Source organism: Camelus ferus, chromosome 10 (genome assembly GCF_009834535.1).
Source record: "Camelus ferus isolate YT-003-E chromosome 10, BCGSAC_Cfer_1.0, whole genome shotgun sequence".
NCBI lineage: Eukaryota > Metazoa > Chordata > Mammalia > Artiodactyla > Camelidae > Camelus > Camelus ferus.
The window spans coordinates 28353318-28370805 of record NC_045705.1 but is presented as its reverse complement, the minus strand read 5'-3'; the positions used below and the strand labels follow the sequence as shown (position 1 = coordinate 28370805).

The 17488-nt window shown below is 43.6% G+C and overlaps 1 protein-coding gene across 4 annotated transcripts in view; it reads right to left on the bottom strand.

Annotated features, from left to right (window-relative positions):
* EXT2 (exostosin glycosyltransferase 2) overlaps positions 1-17488 on the bottom strand; it is a 154565-nt gene that overhangs the window by 31968 nt on the left and 105109 nt on the right. For all 4 annotated transcript variants that reach the window (XM_032488496.1, XM_032488495.1, XM_032488493.1 and 1 more), the window contains 2 exons: positions 11128-11317; positions 2555-2721 (listed from right to left, as the gene is read on the bottom strand). In XM_032488496.1, coding sequence (XP_032344387.1) covers positions 2555-2721; positions 11128-11317 — 357 coding nt within the window. The remainder of the gene's footprint in view (positions 1-2554; positions 2722-11127; positions 11318-17488) is intronic.

Here is a 17488-nt window from a genome sequence, read left to right as displayed (position 1 = left end):
ATAATCCTCAACTTTGGCATAAAAAACATAATTTTAGGAGCACCATCATCTTCTGTCTTCCGACTCAACACAAAACCAGGTACCCTCTTCAGAAGAGAAGTGTCCCTTTTGAGTGATGAAAACAACAGCCAACCTTCCTCACGAATCGCAGTGGAATCACCAGTGGAATCAGCAGTAGTTGTGGGAGCAGTGGCATCTCGTAAAGTGCAGAGCACGCTGCCCACCACCCAGAACGTGCACTTACTGAGCACTGTCCAGCTGGTGGCACTACACTATCTTACCTAAGGGACACGATGACCCAACGAAGTACGTGTTGTTTGTGCCATTTTATTGAAGAATAAACTACAACCAAGAGATATTAAATAAGTTGTGCATGGTGACAGAGTAGAAATTTGGGCCCAGAGCCATCCTAACTTTGTTCATAATATTAATTACTATGCAAGAAATAACTTCACAAAGTTGCCTTAAAGCACCAGTGGTAGAGATGCCTGAGAAATGCATTTGTTTTTCTTAGCATCAAAGTGATTTAGCGGTGGATGAGTGATATGGTGATGGTTCTGAGGACCAGTAGCCTCTGACAGGGTAAAATCCTCAGGGGAGACAGTACAGAGTCACACAGACTCGGATTTAAATCCCAACTCCTCCACTTATTTAGCTGTGTGAATGTAGGCAAGTTATGTAACCTTGCTTAGCCTCAGTAAGGAATGAGAAAAACAATAACTGCCTTGCAGGTTTGGGAACAGATCATAAGTAATGTATGTAAACACCCTGTAAATTGACAGGAACATAGTAAGGTGCATACGACGGTAGTTAGGAAAGTTGTCCCTTCCACAGCATCTGGAAAAGATTCCCATTGATGGAGATGATTCCCTGCCTCCCTGCTCCTCTGATGTGCAATTACTTCCCTAGAGGTAATGTGGAATAAACACAGGGCATCAGAGGAAAGAGGTGAAGATTCAAGCTCATTCCCTCTGGGTTTTGCACTTCCTCTCATCAACACATTTTTTTCTTTTGCTTGAAACAAATTCAAGGTTGAAACAGATCCCAGGTTTTAACAGTCATGAAATCTCAAGGTTTCAACCCAAAGTTGAAAAGAATTCATCTAGTCTACCTTTCTGTTATTAGACTTCATTTAGATCAATTGAAAGTATCAAAGAGGCAGCACTCTATCTTGACCACATCATTCAGAATGTTCCCTTTTACCACAAAAATAAACACATAGGTATAGTTTGAAACCATTACATGCAACGGAGAGTGAAAACACTGGCAGAAAAAAACTAGTCTTTTGCCATGAGTTGGTTACAGAAATAAGTAGGTAATTTGTTTTAAAAAATGGGAATGATAATATGCTAAAAATCATCCAACACTCTAGATGTGATGATATAAAAGACATTTCTATGAATAGAAATAAATCCAGAAAGATGAGTGTATGTTTTATTAGCTACTCTCATGCCTTTTACTGACCAGTATCGATATATGGACCAGGGTATCACATATCAGCCAACTTCACAATAATTTCTTCTACACTCAAGTTGATGTATAAATATATATATTATATTAAAAACCTAGGAAAACTTGCACTTTTAATTTGTGGTGGTGGTGGTGGTAGGGGAATTTCTATTTCTTCCCCTTAAAATCCACTTTAATTTAAGGGTTAGAAGATAAATTTTTATAAAAAATACATGTACCAAATATGGCTTCATTAAATAAAATGTCATGATTTCTTAGAACCTTAAATTGAACGAATCCTGAGTCAGCTAAAGAAGATGGTTACCTCTCTCCCAAAGGCAGGATGACTACAGAGGACAAATTTCCCCACTTTCCCCTGTGCGGCTGTAGCTAATTGATTTCCACACTCTGTTTTGCTTGGGCCTTGATACCACTGTTATCCCCCTGCAGCCGCAGGCCTCTGCCTGTCGCCATCATGCATCTCGGGTACATCCTCCCTGACAGGCTCATCAATTCCTATTGCTTTTCACCAGGCCTCGGCTCTGGCACTTTCCCCCGGGGAGACCTTTCCTGGTCTCCATACTTAACCCTTGAACCCAGCCTAATCCATCAGCCGCATTGAATGAACGGTGGTAGACAGTGTTTCTCCCCAAAGACAGGCAACCAGCCTCTCCACTTAAAACTCAGAAAGAAAGCCATCAGCAGGGTCTGCTTTCTGTTTGTCAGTGTCGCCAGCTTCTTCGCGTATTGATGTTTTCATTGTTGCCGTGGCCAGCTGCTTGAGCCGGGGAAGTGCTATTCAAGGAGACATCAATTAAGTGCTTGTTAAACGCTATGGACGCGCTTTTGAAAATGTCCCCTGGGACTCTCCTTGGGAGTTCCCCAAACTGATGGAGGGCACAGTTGTCACTGTGGAATAGGGTTTCCCCAAAGTTTTAAAAAAACAGCTTCATAACCCACACTCCTGGGCACGGCTTTTGGACTCTAGCAGGATTTAGAAATCATGACTTCAGAGAAGGAAACATAATCCTCTTTACTGGGAAAGGCAAGCGGTAACAGGCCGTAAACGGCAGGCGTGTGAACGTGCCGCCTGAAGCCTCCCTACCTCGTAGCCGAACTGCAGCTCGTCCGACGTCAGCATGATGATGTCGTCGTCAATGGCCAGGACGGCCTCTGTCTGGATTTCATCATACGGGAAGAAACGGTTACTCAGCTTGTTTTCAGCTGTTCTCACAACTTTCAGCGGAACTCGGATTTTGGGCCAGAGAGAATCTGGAAAAAGAAAAAATAAGGCATTTATTACTCGTGTAACTTTTGTGAGGAGAGAAACTGGTGAAGGCATTGTATCACAAATGAGATGGAAGAATCAACCTACACCCATGGCTCTCATTAAATCCACACATACAGCTGTTCAAGGGGAAGTTCTTACAAATGCATTTTTATAATATTTTATATTATCCATATTTCTATCCTCTCTACATCCTTACAACACTAACAATTCTCAATACTGTCTGAACCAGAATCCACAAATTGGCTTCAACTCACAACTGAGAGACAGAGGAGCATAATGACTTGATGACAGTCACAATGACAAGAGGACTGCTTCATTCTCAGGCCCATGGCTTGAACATCAGGACTCTACCACTTATGCAAAATCCTTTCAGGTAGGTGCACCCCAGCCCCAAACCTGCTGAAGCTCTGCTGGGAAGTACACGTGCTGAAGATGAAGACGTCCGTCCCCAGGTACCCACCTCCACCACGCCATCACCCACAGCTGCCAGTGCCTCCAAACCCACCCCCGACAAGACTGTGGCCCTGAATGACTTTAGCTTTCCTAACTTAGCACTTCACCCCCTCGACGGCCCCACTCTTCGACTCACTGGGTTTGGTTTCTCATCAGGACCAATTTACAAAGTAGATATCAAATGTCTAGGTCCAATTACGTGGGATTTTCTGGTATACAAGAAACACCAGCTCATGACTTGCTTTACATTTTTCCCCATTCTACTTTGAAATGATTGAAGCAATCCAACCTCAGGTTCCTTATTTTAAAATGTTGCATTTAGCAGAGCATGAAATTAATACTTCTTCGGTACAGGACCCATGTCCGCAGAACTCAGGCTTCTTTACAGAGAGGGCAGTTTGCTCTTCACGCATGATTTGTCAAATGAGAGTAGAAAAGGAATCGTTCTGCTTCCAAAAGCCCATCGCGGAATTGTGGGAAGATCGAGTTTTTGTGCGTCTTGAGGCCCAAAAATGCCTGAGGCCACTCCAAAGTCACCATACTTAAGGAGAAGTAGGACAGAGGAAAAACCGGGAGGGAAAAAGCCTGTCCTAACAGGCTGCAGATAAAATATCTTATTTCTGCATAATTTACCATATAACAAAGCATTGGGATGTTCCAAGGATCTTGGAAGAGGCCTGTGCAAGCGAGAGGCCTTGTAATTAAGGAAGATATTCACTGTTCTAAACAAGCCCAGAGTCTAAAAAAAGCCCAGAGCCCCAAAAAGTGGCCAACTCCAAAAGAAGCATGTTTGGAAAAGGACTAAACTGGAGACCAAGGAAGTGATGCTATGGGTCACTGCCTTTTAATCAATAATAAATCTATAGTTAATTGTAGTTCCATTCCTGGCCCAGAATTACATAGTCAGCAAGTATCTTTGGAATAACTGGACGGACATGGGACTGAGAGACCAGAGATCTAACTTGGCATCATCCACGGGGTTCGTAGGCAAGTCCCTTCCTCTCAGGGTAAGAATAAGCAGAGACAGAGAAGGAGACTTTCATTAAGCAACACTTCACAGATGTAATGTCATTCAATCCTATGGGGCATGACAACCCTATGGGACAGAAGTTATTTACAAAATGGGATTTACAAGGCTCAGAGAGGTTAAGTAAGTTGGCTGGCAAATAAATGATAAGCTAGTATTTGAATCTGAAGCTGTTTAGTATCAAAGGCCAAGTAGGACTTGCACCATCTATTGCAGCTTGAAAATCACATGTTTCTCTAAATCTGGAACAAAACAATGAAGTTAAATAAGGTTCTCCAGCAGTCATCCTTTTTCTTGTTTGCTTCCCATTCCCATTCCCCCTGCCAGATAGATAAAAATAAATCCCTGTCATAAATCTCCAAATCCTTATAAAACATGAATAAACGGTATTATCTAAAGTGAAGGAATTTATAGCTCTACCTATTAGACAAGTAGTTCTTGAACTTCTTGGTGTGACGACTCCTTTGTAGTCTTAAATTACTCTTAAAAACTGCTGAGGAGCCCAAAGAGGTTTTATTTATGTGGGACACACACACACACACACACACAGTTTACTGTGTTCTAAATTAAAACGAAGGAAAATGTAAAACCAAGACCACACGAGCACACATTCCATCGATGCCGTGCAGCCTGTGGAAACCTCCACTGCACACTGTGAGAGAACGAGAGTGGGAAAGGGAAGCGACTCAGCGTTATTATGAAAAGAATTTTAACCTCACCTGAAAGGCCATCTGAAAGGACCTCAGGGATGTTCAGGGGTCCCTGGACTGCACTTTGGGAACCTCTGTACTAGGCCTTGAATACAGATTTGGGTATCACAATAGCAGAGAAGTACCAACAAACTGGAAGATAGTTCATGAGGAGTTATGCTAGCGCAGGTACTTGAATCCAGGATTTCTACAGAGTGCTCAAAGAAACTAGACGTGCCGACGTACTGTCTCTCAGCTTCAAATTCACCCTTCATGGCCCTGTTGGTGACACTGGAACCAGACCCTGTAACCATTTCCCCCTTTGCCATCTGGCACCATGTAGAGCCTTGTCAGTAGACGGCGCTGGAGGGACAGTTTGGGAGGAAAGGGGCTTTTCTTCCTGGTTCTGGTGTGCCATTTTTACTTGCTTCTTTGGTACTTGACCAGCAGGCAGGGAGTTGGTGGCACTTCTCTACAGCAAGTTTCAGTGGCACCCCCAAGGGCAGCTTCCCAGCAGGTTCTGTAAACACCCCACCATGCCCCCCAGTGAGTCCAACAGCACCTCCGCAGGCAGCTTCCCAGCAGGTTCTGCAGACCCCTCAGCAACAGCTCAGCCGAGCTTCTCCTCATGGGTGGTTCCGAGAGAACCGAAGCCCAGCAAGTCCAGTTACACACCCTGGCCAGCTTCCTGCTGAATTCCACGGGTATCCAAGGGGGAGGCTGGTTTCTTGCTTGCTAGTCTTGGTCTGTGGCACCTGAGAAACTTCACTACGCAGTGGGCTACAGCCACACTCTCTCCAATCCGGTCTGAAACTCAGACCCAGATGAGGAAGGGGCTCAGCAGATTTATTTCCTGGGGTCTTTGGAACTCTTTTATCAGTTAGTCACCAATCTCCTATTCCTAGTTAATAGTTCTTTATATTAAACTTCCCCTGTTCAAGTTACTATGTGGTTCGTCTCACACCCAGACCTTGCCTAATACACTAGGGATAACAGGAGGATTATCAGACGAGAAGGTAATTGTTCTCTCTGGTTAGAATCGTGACCAAAGGTTAGGTGAAAGTTACAGGGAAATTGACTTAGACTGAAAATAAGTAAGAATTTTCTGACGGAACGAAAGGCCTTCAGCAACACAATGTGCCTTTTTACTTGAACTGTACTAACTTTAGAGACCGAGTAAGATGCCTCTGAGGTTCTAGGACTGTATAAGGCAGTAACATTTCATAGAAAGAACACTCTTTGGAAAGAGCTTCAAATCTCAGGTGTATCCCTTACCAGCCATGTGATCGTGAATAAGCCAATCACTAAACCTGTTTCTTCGATGATGAACATGGACTAGTAACACTATCTTCACAGGGGAGGTGTAAGAATGAACACGAATGTGCAGCAGCACAGACCCCGGCACGTGGGAGGCGCCCACCAAACGCAGCTGAACTTTTCCTCGAAAATCTGCGTCTATTTACAGACCAAAGGTTGCTTTTGAATCTTAGGCAGTGGTGGCAAAGCGGTACATGTTAGGTCTGGTACATTACTCTGATGATCCAGTGGCATGTCCTTGGTTTATATCTTTAATGACCACTTCCAGATGAACAGAATCCTGCCATTAATCCTCTAGAACTATGAAAACCTAACATACTAATGAAACAAAAGAACATGGAACTTCTGCCATGTTAATTTCACAAAGCAACAAACGGCCCCTCTTTCTGCAATAAGTACAGAAAACAGGCTTGCTGCTTGCGTTAAGCGTAGACTCCTCCACCCTGGAGGAGACCAAGACTTTCACTTGGGGAGTGTGCACACCATGTTCAACAGACAGCATTCCACATTCTTCGCCCTCATATACCCCGCAAATTACTCGGGACGATGTCCATAAAGAACTAACTTGCCTCCGGAAAGTCCTTGTTGGGGAAGTTTTAGAGAGTGATGAAGGCCAAAGAGGATGATATGAGGTGCAGATGGAAATGCAGAATGAATCATGGCTGTTTTGGAAAAGTGATTACCTTCCCCTGTTCTGAGTTGGGCCTTGATAGCCAGTCAGGTTTGGCAAAAGGCGTCGTCATCTCAACAGTCCAGCTGTCTACAAACCATCATTACCACAAGACAGGATTCCAAATGGAATTCCCAGTTTCTTGTTTTCACATTTTCAAATAAAATAAGCCTCTAAAAAAGGGAACTACCATTTTCTAAGGCTTTAGTATTCCTTCTGTGGAAGACAGGGATAAGAGGGCAGCAATCAAAGAATATGCATTGTAATTACTCCCTGCCCTAAAGCAGATAATTCTGATATGGGATTTTGATTCTGTTTTTAAAAGTAGGACAGGAGCACGAGATAAAAAGGAAAAATACAGGTGAGACAGAAGACAGCTTTCTTTCCCTTTCCATTAGTATTTTCCAAAGAATAGATTTACTTTTCTGCCTTTCCCTGAGCCCCTGATAAGGACCTGGTTCATCCACATAATCCCAAGCAGAGAACTGATGAAGCACGATGATTTCCCTCCTGCTAAATGGCAACTTGAATAGATCCAGTGGGCCCAGTGCACAGGCATGAGCTTTGGATCCAGACAGGTCTGTGTTTATTTCTGGCTCTGCCATTTTGCAGTTCTGTGATTGAGGCAAATTACTCAACTAATCTGAGTTTCACTTTTGTAAGATGGGGATGATAACCGCTTCCCTGCAGGTGTGTCACAGGGACTAGAGACAATACCTGATGTGTGACACACTTAGCGCAGTGCCTATTACTCGGATAGAAAAGGTATACGATACTCAGTTATAATCACATGGCATCATTCTCATCTTCACAAACGGATTCTTGTGAAGTCTTAGGAACTTTCACTTCTCTGACAACCTGAAGAGGTACAGACAAAAGAATATGAGGTGACTCCTTAGGACGCAGAAGGAAAGGGTTCATAGCTAGAAATCTTCAGGCTCTTACTCCATTGCTTAGCCCAGATGGGGTGTCTTTTTCCTTAATCCTTTAAATTCTATATGGAACAGCATGAATTGTAGCTTGTGTCTCATCAGTGAATTTGTACCTTGCAAAACAGAAATGTCACCTTCCATTCACACAAAGTAGTCTGGAAAATTAGATTTCTCAAAAACATTGCCGAATTTATGAAAAACAAACAGCTGAGCCAGCTGACCTTTACAGTTTTGAACTTTATTCCAGCTTGAAGGAGAAAAAGAACTCCCTGTGTTAAGGATTTTTTAAAAATATGTATTGATTAATGGTTTTCTCCAAGTTGGATGCCAAGAGAGACGTGAGCAAAGAGAATTCTTCCCCAGCTTGGCAAAGGTACTACAAAATGTTCAGGTTGACTGACCATGACCCCAAGGCCATCCTGGAGATCACTGTCACAAACACAACCACAGATCCTCAAAATAAACAATCAGATTATCTCCATAAAAATCTTGAGCTCACTCCAGGAGTGCTTGAGCTGCTTGGGGTACAGCAGGTCCCCATGACCCTCACTCCCCACAGTCCCAGAATTCAGTTCAGAAGGAAGGGAGCTGCTGCTTCTACTTCTGTTTCCTCTTCTGAGTTGACCATCTTGGATGCTCAGCAATCCCATCTCACCTACTAAGAACCATGAAAGTCATACTCTGAAGCTGGGGCAGGGCTCAGGGGGTGGCCCATGGTCCTGAGATCAATTCAAATTTAAAACTGAAATCAGTTAAAACAGAAGACTTGAGTTAAACCTATCTAAAACGTACAATGTGACAGCTTCCTTCAGAGTGAGGCCAGGGGCCAAGCCAAATAACCTCTATATCCATCAAGTTTGGAAATTGAAGAGCTGGGGAGGAGGAGGGCAGTGGCTTGCCTTTTCTTCTGACAGAGCTCAAAACCAACGTGACGAAAGCTCGCTGGAAATTTCTATTGCCTAGTCTAAGTATTTACTTAGACTTCAAGCCCAGCAATTTGGGCTTAAATGTAACCAAAAAGAAAAAAAATATTTGGTTGGGTTGGAGTGAAAAAGGCGGGAGGGGGGGGGATTTCTGCCTACACTAATCCTCCCAGCAGCAGACATGTTAACCACAATATTTATTTTAGTAAATGTAGAGAAAGTGAAAAACATCACTTTTGCCTCTAATATTTCAAAGCCTTGGACTTGCTTTTTAAAAAATATATATGTTACTAATGCTGTACATGAAAAATCAGATGTCTCTGCTGGCGTGAGGGCCAGAACTGACAGCCCCGTTTACCAACTGAACAAACATCCCACAGAAGATTAAACATGGTTCACATTCTCCCCCAAACAACTACATCGCCAGAGCCAGAGCCCTGACCTGAAAATCACTGTTAGAAAAAAGCTGGTCCAGTCTCTAAACGTGTCAAAATTTGGGCCTCATCAGTTGCGGGCTCTCTTTCCTCCCTAGAGCCAAAATATTTCAAAAATAAACTAAACTCTTGGTCATAAAATTAACCACTATACTTTAGTAGGGTGTACCAAAAATGAAAACTGAACACCCAGCTCCAAAACCTAGGTTTGTTCTCTTGTTTTTAGTTACACCAGTATAGGGGTTTAGACCAAGGAGGAAGAAAAAGAGTTCTGCTTTCTCATAGTCTGCAGTGACACTTGCCCCAAAGAAGTGACTCAGATTCACAGTGAGTAATTCACCTTAAGCCCAGAGTGCCTAATCAAGGCTTCTAAGGAGAAGTCTCCTTTGCATTTAGCCCCAGAACTCTGCCTGTCTGGCAGGAGGCTGGGGGCGGGGGTGGGGAGCTCCCTCTGAAAGCTGGTGGCCTCGGCCTGCAGGAGCATGTGCAGCAAGGTGCAAGAGGGACCCACGGCCTTCCTTCTGAAAACACAACCCCTCCTTTCCAAATGAGGGGAGAATCAGCAAGGCAGGACCTCCAATCCACCTCACTTGGGGAAAGGCGAGGGGCCGTGAACTGGGTCTCCGACGACCCTCCCTGCACTGCTCCTTTTTGTCCCCCCCCCCCCCGCTTTCCTTCCCTTCTGTCAGTCTCTTCTGCCCTCCTGCTTAGATGGTGCCTGGTGCCAACACCTTCCTTTTTCTTCTCTCCCTTTCTTTCTCCTTTACTCAGAGTCAAATAAGCAAAACAAAACAAAAATTCAGAAAACTAGATGTTGGGAGGAAAAAAACTAAGCATAAAGATAGTTAATAATAATTTTAAAAAGCTGTGTGTTTTAGGGTATAATATAGGCCTTCATTTAAAATAACTACTTTGTTTACTAAACTGTGACTCCCTCAATCTAAAAAGAAAATATTGATTCTCTCAGAGAACCAGAAGTCCCACCAAATAAGAGTTTTTAAGTGTCTCAGGAGGGCATTTAAATTCTGAGCTGCCTCGCAGACAGAAGTATGTTCTTCTCCCAGCCTAGACTATGGACCTACTACTGGGAGTTTCCAGGGTTGACTATCCTGACTTCAGTATAACCAATTAAAAGGGAACAGTCATAAAAAGTGCAGATACTACTGTCAGGCAATAAACTAGACCTTATCGGTGATAGTGGTGCACATTACAAACTTCAAACTCATTCCTTGCTCTAATCCATCAGAAACTTCCTGGCTTTAATAGGCTATAAAGGGCAGGAGCTTTGAAGTCCCTGGGATTAGGATCAGTAATAGACGGTCTGAATGAGAAACGAAATGCAGGTGGAACGCACTCTATGCGTCCTGAATTAAAAACAAATCCAATTAATCAAACAGTCCTCAACCCTAGCTGCCAGCCAACAGATTACGGGGGTGGACAAGGCAAGGAACAAAGTGATCCAGGATGAACCAGTGGGAACTCACTTTCAGGGACTGATTCAAGCCTGGGGAGGGCACGCTTTGCTGACTTTCCCCATCAGAGGTGAGGCCATCCTTTTGAAGAAGGGCACAGTATCGGAGCCGAGATAAGGAAGGAGAAAACTAATGCCTTTTAAACTGAGTTTTCATGTAAACAGATCAGCTGACATGGCTGAAGGAGGCTGAGATCTGTTTTCCCAAGGCTGATGGCCTTTGATCCTATTGATTCCTAAGCCCTCAAACACTGGTGGCTACAGAGCATGCCACGGGCTCAGAGTTAAACGGGCCACCCCAGAACAAGAATGAGACAACTGAGAAAACTGGGGTCACGCTGCCTCGGAAATGGCATTACGGTTGCCAAAGTAGGAAAATTCATTTAAAACAAGGGACGCAAATATTCTGGCCATTCAAAATTGGCCCCAAACCAGACCTTTCCTGAGCATACATCTCCCCACTCTTCTTACCTTCTGGAGGGTTTTTATTCTGATTATTCCAGACGACTAGCAGCTTGGATAGACTAGGCACCTTGGACACTTCAGTGATGACCCGGAAGAGACTCTCCACTCGGTCGTAGGTGAGGACGATGGCTGTGAAACCTTGCGACTGTGGGGGGATCAGTGGGAGGAAGAGTGGGTTGCTCACACTGCCCCACTTCTGCAACAGAACAGATTAATGTGGGTCAGAGAAGGACCTAGTAACAACGAGGCGGACCTCCTGCCCAGCATCATCTCTAAATGCGAACATGGGGGGTTTGGTGGCTTTTACCACGACCAATCCAAGAGCTAAACAACTGTTCAAATCTTCCCCTCCTCAAACTTGTACTGACTCTCTTTGATTGATTGATACTATTGAATAAGGAACAGAGAATTTCCACAGCTGAGAAGAGATTTCTAGTTAAACATGGCAGATTAAACATGTGTATTTATCTCCGTTTTCCCCCAACCCCACCTGAAGAGGCAGTTAATAGATACAAGACATAAATCAACCCGGACAATGAAATGAGAACAGAGACAGCAGCTGATGAGCAGCGTGAACATGTTTCTGAACAACTGTCAAGGCCCAGAGATGTGGGGACACAGCAGGAGAGTGAGAGTTGAAACCCAAGTATAAAAGCAGGGAGGCAACAAGGCAAACAGGTCCCAAATGTTACCCCATGAAGGCTCAGTAAGCACGCTGGGAGGGACCTTGCGAGGTAAGAAGATGGGGTTGAAAACAGGAGGATCGGTTAAAATATGTGTAAGAAGCAGTGACAGACCCAGGGCACAAGCCTTTCCTGACACCTGCCCACTCAGCCAGAAAACTATTCTCCTTCCATGCCTGAGCTAGAGAAGGGAGGTTTATTCTCTGAGGAAACTGAAACTCTAGATGTGGAAACATAGGCACAGATGAGAGGGAAATGCATTTAAAGGCTATCTTTTGAATGATGAGCTTTATGGCCTTCTTCCCCCTCCAGTTCCCAAAACACTGGCAGCCATGTGGTTCACATGCCACTCCATCATCTTCCAGTGAAGCTCCATCATCTAACAGTGAAGCCCCATCATCTTCCAGTGCAGTCCCACCATCTTCCAGTGAAGCTCCGCCATCTTACAGCGAAGCTCCATCTTACAGTAAAGTCCTCTGGACAACACACTCCCTTAAACAAAGAACTTCTGATCAGGTTTTTAGTGCTTCCCTCTTAATAATAGACAGATCCTAGAATCAGACATTTCAAGAACATCTTCAGCATGAACAAGAGAAAGCAAATGAACAAAGAGAAAAACAGGAACTCAGGAAACAGAGACAATAAAAGAAGCAGAAGGATATGAAAACATCAACAACAAATTATATCCTCAGAGAAAGAAGAATTTTTCATCCACGAAATAAGAATAAATTGCTATTTTTATTTTAAAAGATCTATCAAATAACAGGAAAGAACACTTGAAAATTAAAAATATGCTACCTTAGAATTTTTTTAAAAGGCAAGAATGAAAGATAAAGATAGCATATTCTAGTCCAGTGAACCAAGAGAGATGAAAAACAGGACAGAAAAGATGAGAAAATCCAGGAGGTCCAACATCCATCTAATAGGTGGCTCCTGAAAAAGAAAACATAGAACATGAAAGAAACAAAACTACCAAAGAAATTAAGTGTTCAGAACAGAATATATGAGATGCAAATTTTTAGACTCAAAGGGCCAAATACATATCAGTACATTGAATTTTTAAAAGATTTTTAAAAATTAAACAATAAAAAAAAATGAAACAAAAACCACAGCAAAGCACATCACTTCTGAACACTGGGAAAAAAGAGTGAGAGTAAATAAAATATGTGGATCTAGGTGATGGGCATGTGAGTTCACTGTATAATTCTCACAACTTCTCTATAAGTTTAAATTTTTTCAAAATAAAGTTTAAAAAGTAATCAAGAAAATTTAATGTCTTTGCTACCTTTAAAATATCAAGTAATTTTCAATGCAGCAATGTAAGCAAAAATATTTTTGTACCGAGAACAGGCAAAGACTGTTAAAACATTCTTCTATTTTTAATCAGCTTTATTGAGATATAATTCCTATACTATACAATGTACATAAAGTATATAATGACTTGGGGTATATTCTGTTGTTAAATTTTAAAAACTGTGGTAACACATAATGTGAAATTTGCCATTTTAACTATCTTTAAGTGTACAATTCAGGGGCATTAATTACATTTACACTCATATGTTATTGTGCGAAAAGCCCAGCACCTAACTCCATCTCTGCCAGAAGGAGGCTGAATATGAAATGTCCTGTCTGTTATTCTGGCTGCTGATACTCCCTAGAGTCTTTCATCCTCTGGGATTTCCAAGGTTCCCCTCCACCCGTATCAACCTTATCTGTATCACTGATGGACACCCATCGCCACATGATGACAACAGCTGTTTGCCAGATGTAACAGTGTGGGACAGGAAATGTACACAAACACATGGAATACACATGGGGTGGGAACTTATGGGATTCCTGGAGTTCTCATGTAATCAGGATATTAAAGCCAAAATGTCCACAACAGGCCATAATTAGATTTCACAATCAAGAGACACAATAGGAAAGGCTATTTTCTTAATGCTGACTTTCTGTTTCCATGACATCACGCTTTGGCATTAAACTGTCGTCTTAGGAAGGTGCCTGAATTTTCGTATTTGTACCTTAGCAGCTGATGACCTTTGTAGGAACACCTTTTTGTTTCCTACTCCAATCTTACTCTTCACAGCTTCTTGACTTATGTGGAAACTGAAGTCAGGAAGTAGCCCTGTGCTTAAGTCACAATAATCCCCAAGGTTCATGGTCTCCCTGCCACCACCACCCAACCCACTCCTCTACTCCTTCCGACACAATACCCTTATGCTTGAAAACCACCATTTTAAATAGAAAAGAAACAACAAAAAAAGATTCTTTAAAAGAAGTGTGCAAGATAATTGAATGTGTGATGTTGAAATAATCAAAAGATTTATGAGTACTTACTAAGTGTTAGGCACTGTGTTTTACATATATTATCTCATTTGAGCCTCGTGACAACCCCAAGACAGCTAGCTATTCTTCTCATTTTACAGATGATGAAACTACAGGATTAGAAACAGTGAATGGTGTCTAATCATTTACTTTTCCAGTCCAGAAAGGAGGGAAGAAATAGTGAATGATGTTCAAGGTTATATAACCTGTGAGTGACAGAGGTGGGAAAGAGCCCAGGCCTTCAGACTCCAGAACCCCAGGGTGGTGGTGGTTCGTGGCCCCTCCTCATGCCCTCCTACTCAGAGTCCGGGGTAAGCATCACCATTTTATAGTCTCTAGAAACTGGGACTATGGGAAACTCCCAGTTTACTGATTCTAGCTCTTCCCTGAGACAAAAATGCTGAAGATTTTCTTTATCTTTGATAATCAAATCTGGGCAAGTAAGAGCCCACCCCAAAACTATGATTTCAGAGAATACATGGAATAAAAACACACCAAATATATAACACTGACACAAAGGGAGCACATAAATTTAAAAAGGTAAATACACCTCGAACACAGAAGGAAAAACTATTAAACCTCCAACAAAATAAGGTCTGTTCTTCGGGAGAAGTGGGGAATGCCAGCAGAGTTGCACGCCTCTACGGCATTAAAAGGAGAGGAAAATTCCCTGAGAGATGCAAAGTTTGGTTTCAGAAGATGAATCCCTTGGAACCTAAACCGAGGCACCCCTGAAAGGCATCACAGCTCCGATTTCACAGCGCTGCCAGGGAGAAGGAACGGAGTCCCTGGCAAGACAACAGATCTGGTCTCATCCCACATGCCAGCTCCATTCGGGAAGTGGATGGTGATGGGACAGGGGAGGAGACGGAGGAACGGCTGGGTGGGAAGCGGGCAGTAACTAGACTCGCTGTTCAATTTTTCCACTCTACTCACTTGCATACCAAATCGGGCTTGGAGACCGGAGAAGCAGAAAAGGCAGCATACAGGGAGACAGGACATGTAACAGGGCGTAACGAGCTCCAAAACCTTGTCAGTGCTTTCCCATAAAATACAGACGTTGAGATGAACACGAAGGCAACACGGGGGCTGCTGAGCATATACTTACTGTGTTACAAGCTTGACATTTTACTGTAGGATATACCACCAGGATTGATGTGAATGACTGCGAAAAGTGAGTCAGCATGTTTGGGGTCAGTTTTGAAATCACACATCCTTAACCTGAACCCAGGTTCTTTCACTTACCAGCCGTCAGCTGTGTGACCTGGGCAAACCGCTTAACCTCTCTGGCACTACCGTTTCTGTATCTATAAGATCACGACACTACTACTACTTTTCTAGGCAGTATTACTTACTACAATAATTACTTAACTATTAACATTGCACTTACTATTCCTTAACAATCTAGAGGCTGTGAATGAAAGTAAATAAGTAAGATATGCAAGTGCCTGACAGGTACAAACATTTGATCAATCGTAGCCAACAGATGATCCTGTGGGAACAGCAATTTCTCCGGGATTTACTTTCTGAGGGTCTCAAAAGTGGGGTATGAGTAGGCTCAGCAATCGTGAAGTATCTCCTAGCATCAAGATTTTAAATTGAAATTATTTTCCTCTCTGCCTTTACCTTATCATGCCTTGAGGTCCTGGTTTACCTGGATTCTCTACCTCTGCTTCTTCCTCTGCAAATACACCGGTTTTCTTTTCAGGCTTTTCTCTTTTCCTTCCTACTCCTTATGTTAATTATCACGAAAGCTCCATGAAGTCAGGAGCCACAGCTGTTGTTAACGCCCAGTCCCCAGCACGGGGCTTGGTGCTGCTCAACAAAACTTGTTCAGAAATGAGCACATTAAACCCAAACGGTCCGGGTCCCGTTCCTCCCGTTCTCTTTGTGTGCCAGTGTGAACAGTTAATGCGCACTCAAATGAGCGACATCAGGAGCTCTGAAATGATTTTCAACTGCGTTCATTCATTTTAAAGTACTTACTAACACTCCTAGTGTGCTAAGGAAGTAGTCTGAAGAAGTGTAGGGTTAGGATATTTAACTCGGAGTTTGAATTGGGGTGCTGCCATTCCATTTACTAGTTTTGTGGTGTGTGAGGCTCCTTCCGTGGGTATGAGAGTCCTCACCTATGAAATGGAGGCATGGTGGTGCCCACCTCCTAGGGTGATGACGATGAAATGAGATTATGCACACAAGCCCCTAGCAGAGGGCTCAACACAGGCCTCCATGAACGGTAGTTTAAAGCAGACACAAAAAAACTTTTGGCTCGCTCCAATTCATATTCTTGTCTGCTAAAACAGTGGCATTAGCAGCTCAGCAATCATTCCCACCAGTATGATTTCTGGTGCTCGCTCATTCAGCCAACATCTGAGCACAAACCACAAGCCTAGAACAGTGGTAAAGATGCCAAGACACACAAATTCCTTCCCCTCAAAATGCTCATCATCTGGTAGAGAAGACAGCTAGGTAAAAAGATACATTGTAATGCAAATAACAAGGACTAAAACAAGGTCCCAAAGTCCAGTGGGCACATGAAGGTCCACAGTGTCACCTGCATCTCCCTGGAGGAGGTGAGGAGGGACCCTCGAGCAGTCTTCGAGGCTGAGTGGGAGGCCACTGGCCAAAGAAGCCAAAGGGCAAACTGAGCAGCACGTGCTACAGGGACAGAGCCCCCCGGGGCTCAGGGCTGGGGGCGGAAGGAAGGAGAGTAGAGATGGGGAAGCTCAGAGTCAGGCGGGTTAAAGCCACGTCATGAAAAGCCCGTATGACAAAAGTTTCTCGGGGAGTCTTGTGATTAATTTTTGCTGATTTCTTTTGAAACTTTCTTTTGCTGAGTATTGCTTTACTGATGCATTAACGTGGCTACCCTGATGCTCTATTCAGGAGGTCAGAAACGGGAAATGCTGACCTGCCGCCGGGCCTCTGTGCCGTCTGCCTTCCCTCCCCAGACATGAGCCCACGTCCCTGTGGAGCCCATGACAGCGTGGAGAAGGCAGCCTTCGCCGGGGTGTGTGCCTTCCCGCAGACGCTCCACTCCACTGGGGTAAGGTCAACAAACCAACCCCCAGAGAAAAACACTGATTGGGGGACATTTCAAAAACGGCATTTAGTCACCTCTGAAATGCCTCTAAGAACTGACCCCCTGCTGGCTGACCAAAGAGTGTCTACAGTCTGCGACCTCCTGACCTCACTTTCTGCAGGAAATCAAGTGAATTTAAACCTCCATAATTTACTCAAGGCTCTGACTTCTGCCAGGGAAAAGGCAAACAACGCTGGCAATTAAATCCGTTGCCTGATTAAATCTCCATCATGGCAAAACAGGCCATGAAACCAGGCACCCGGCAACAGGGACTCGC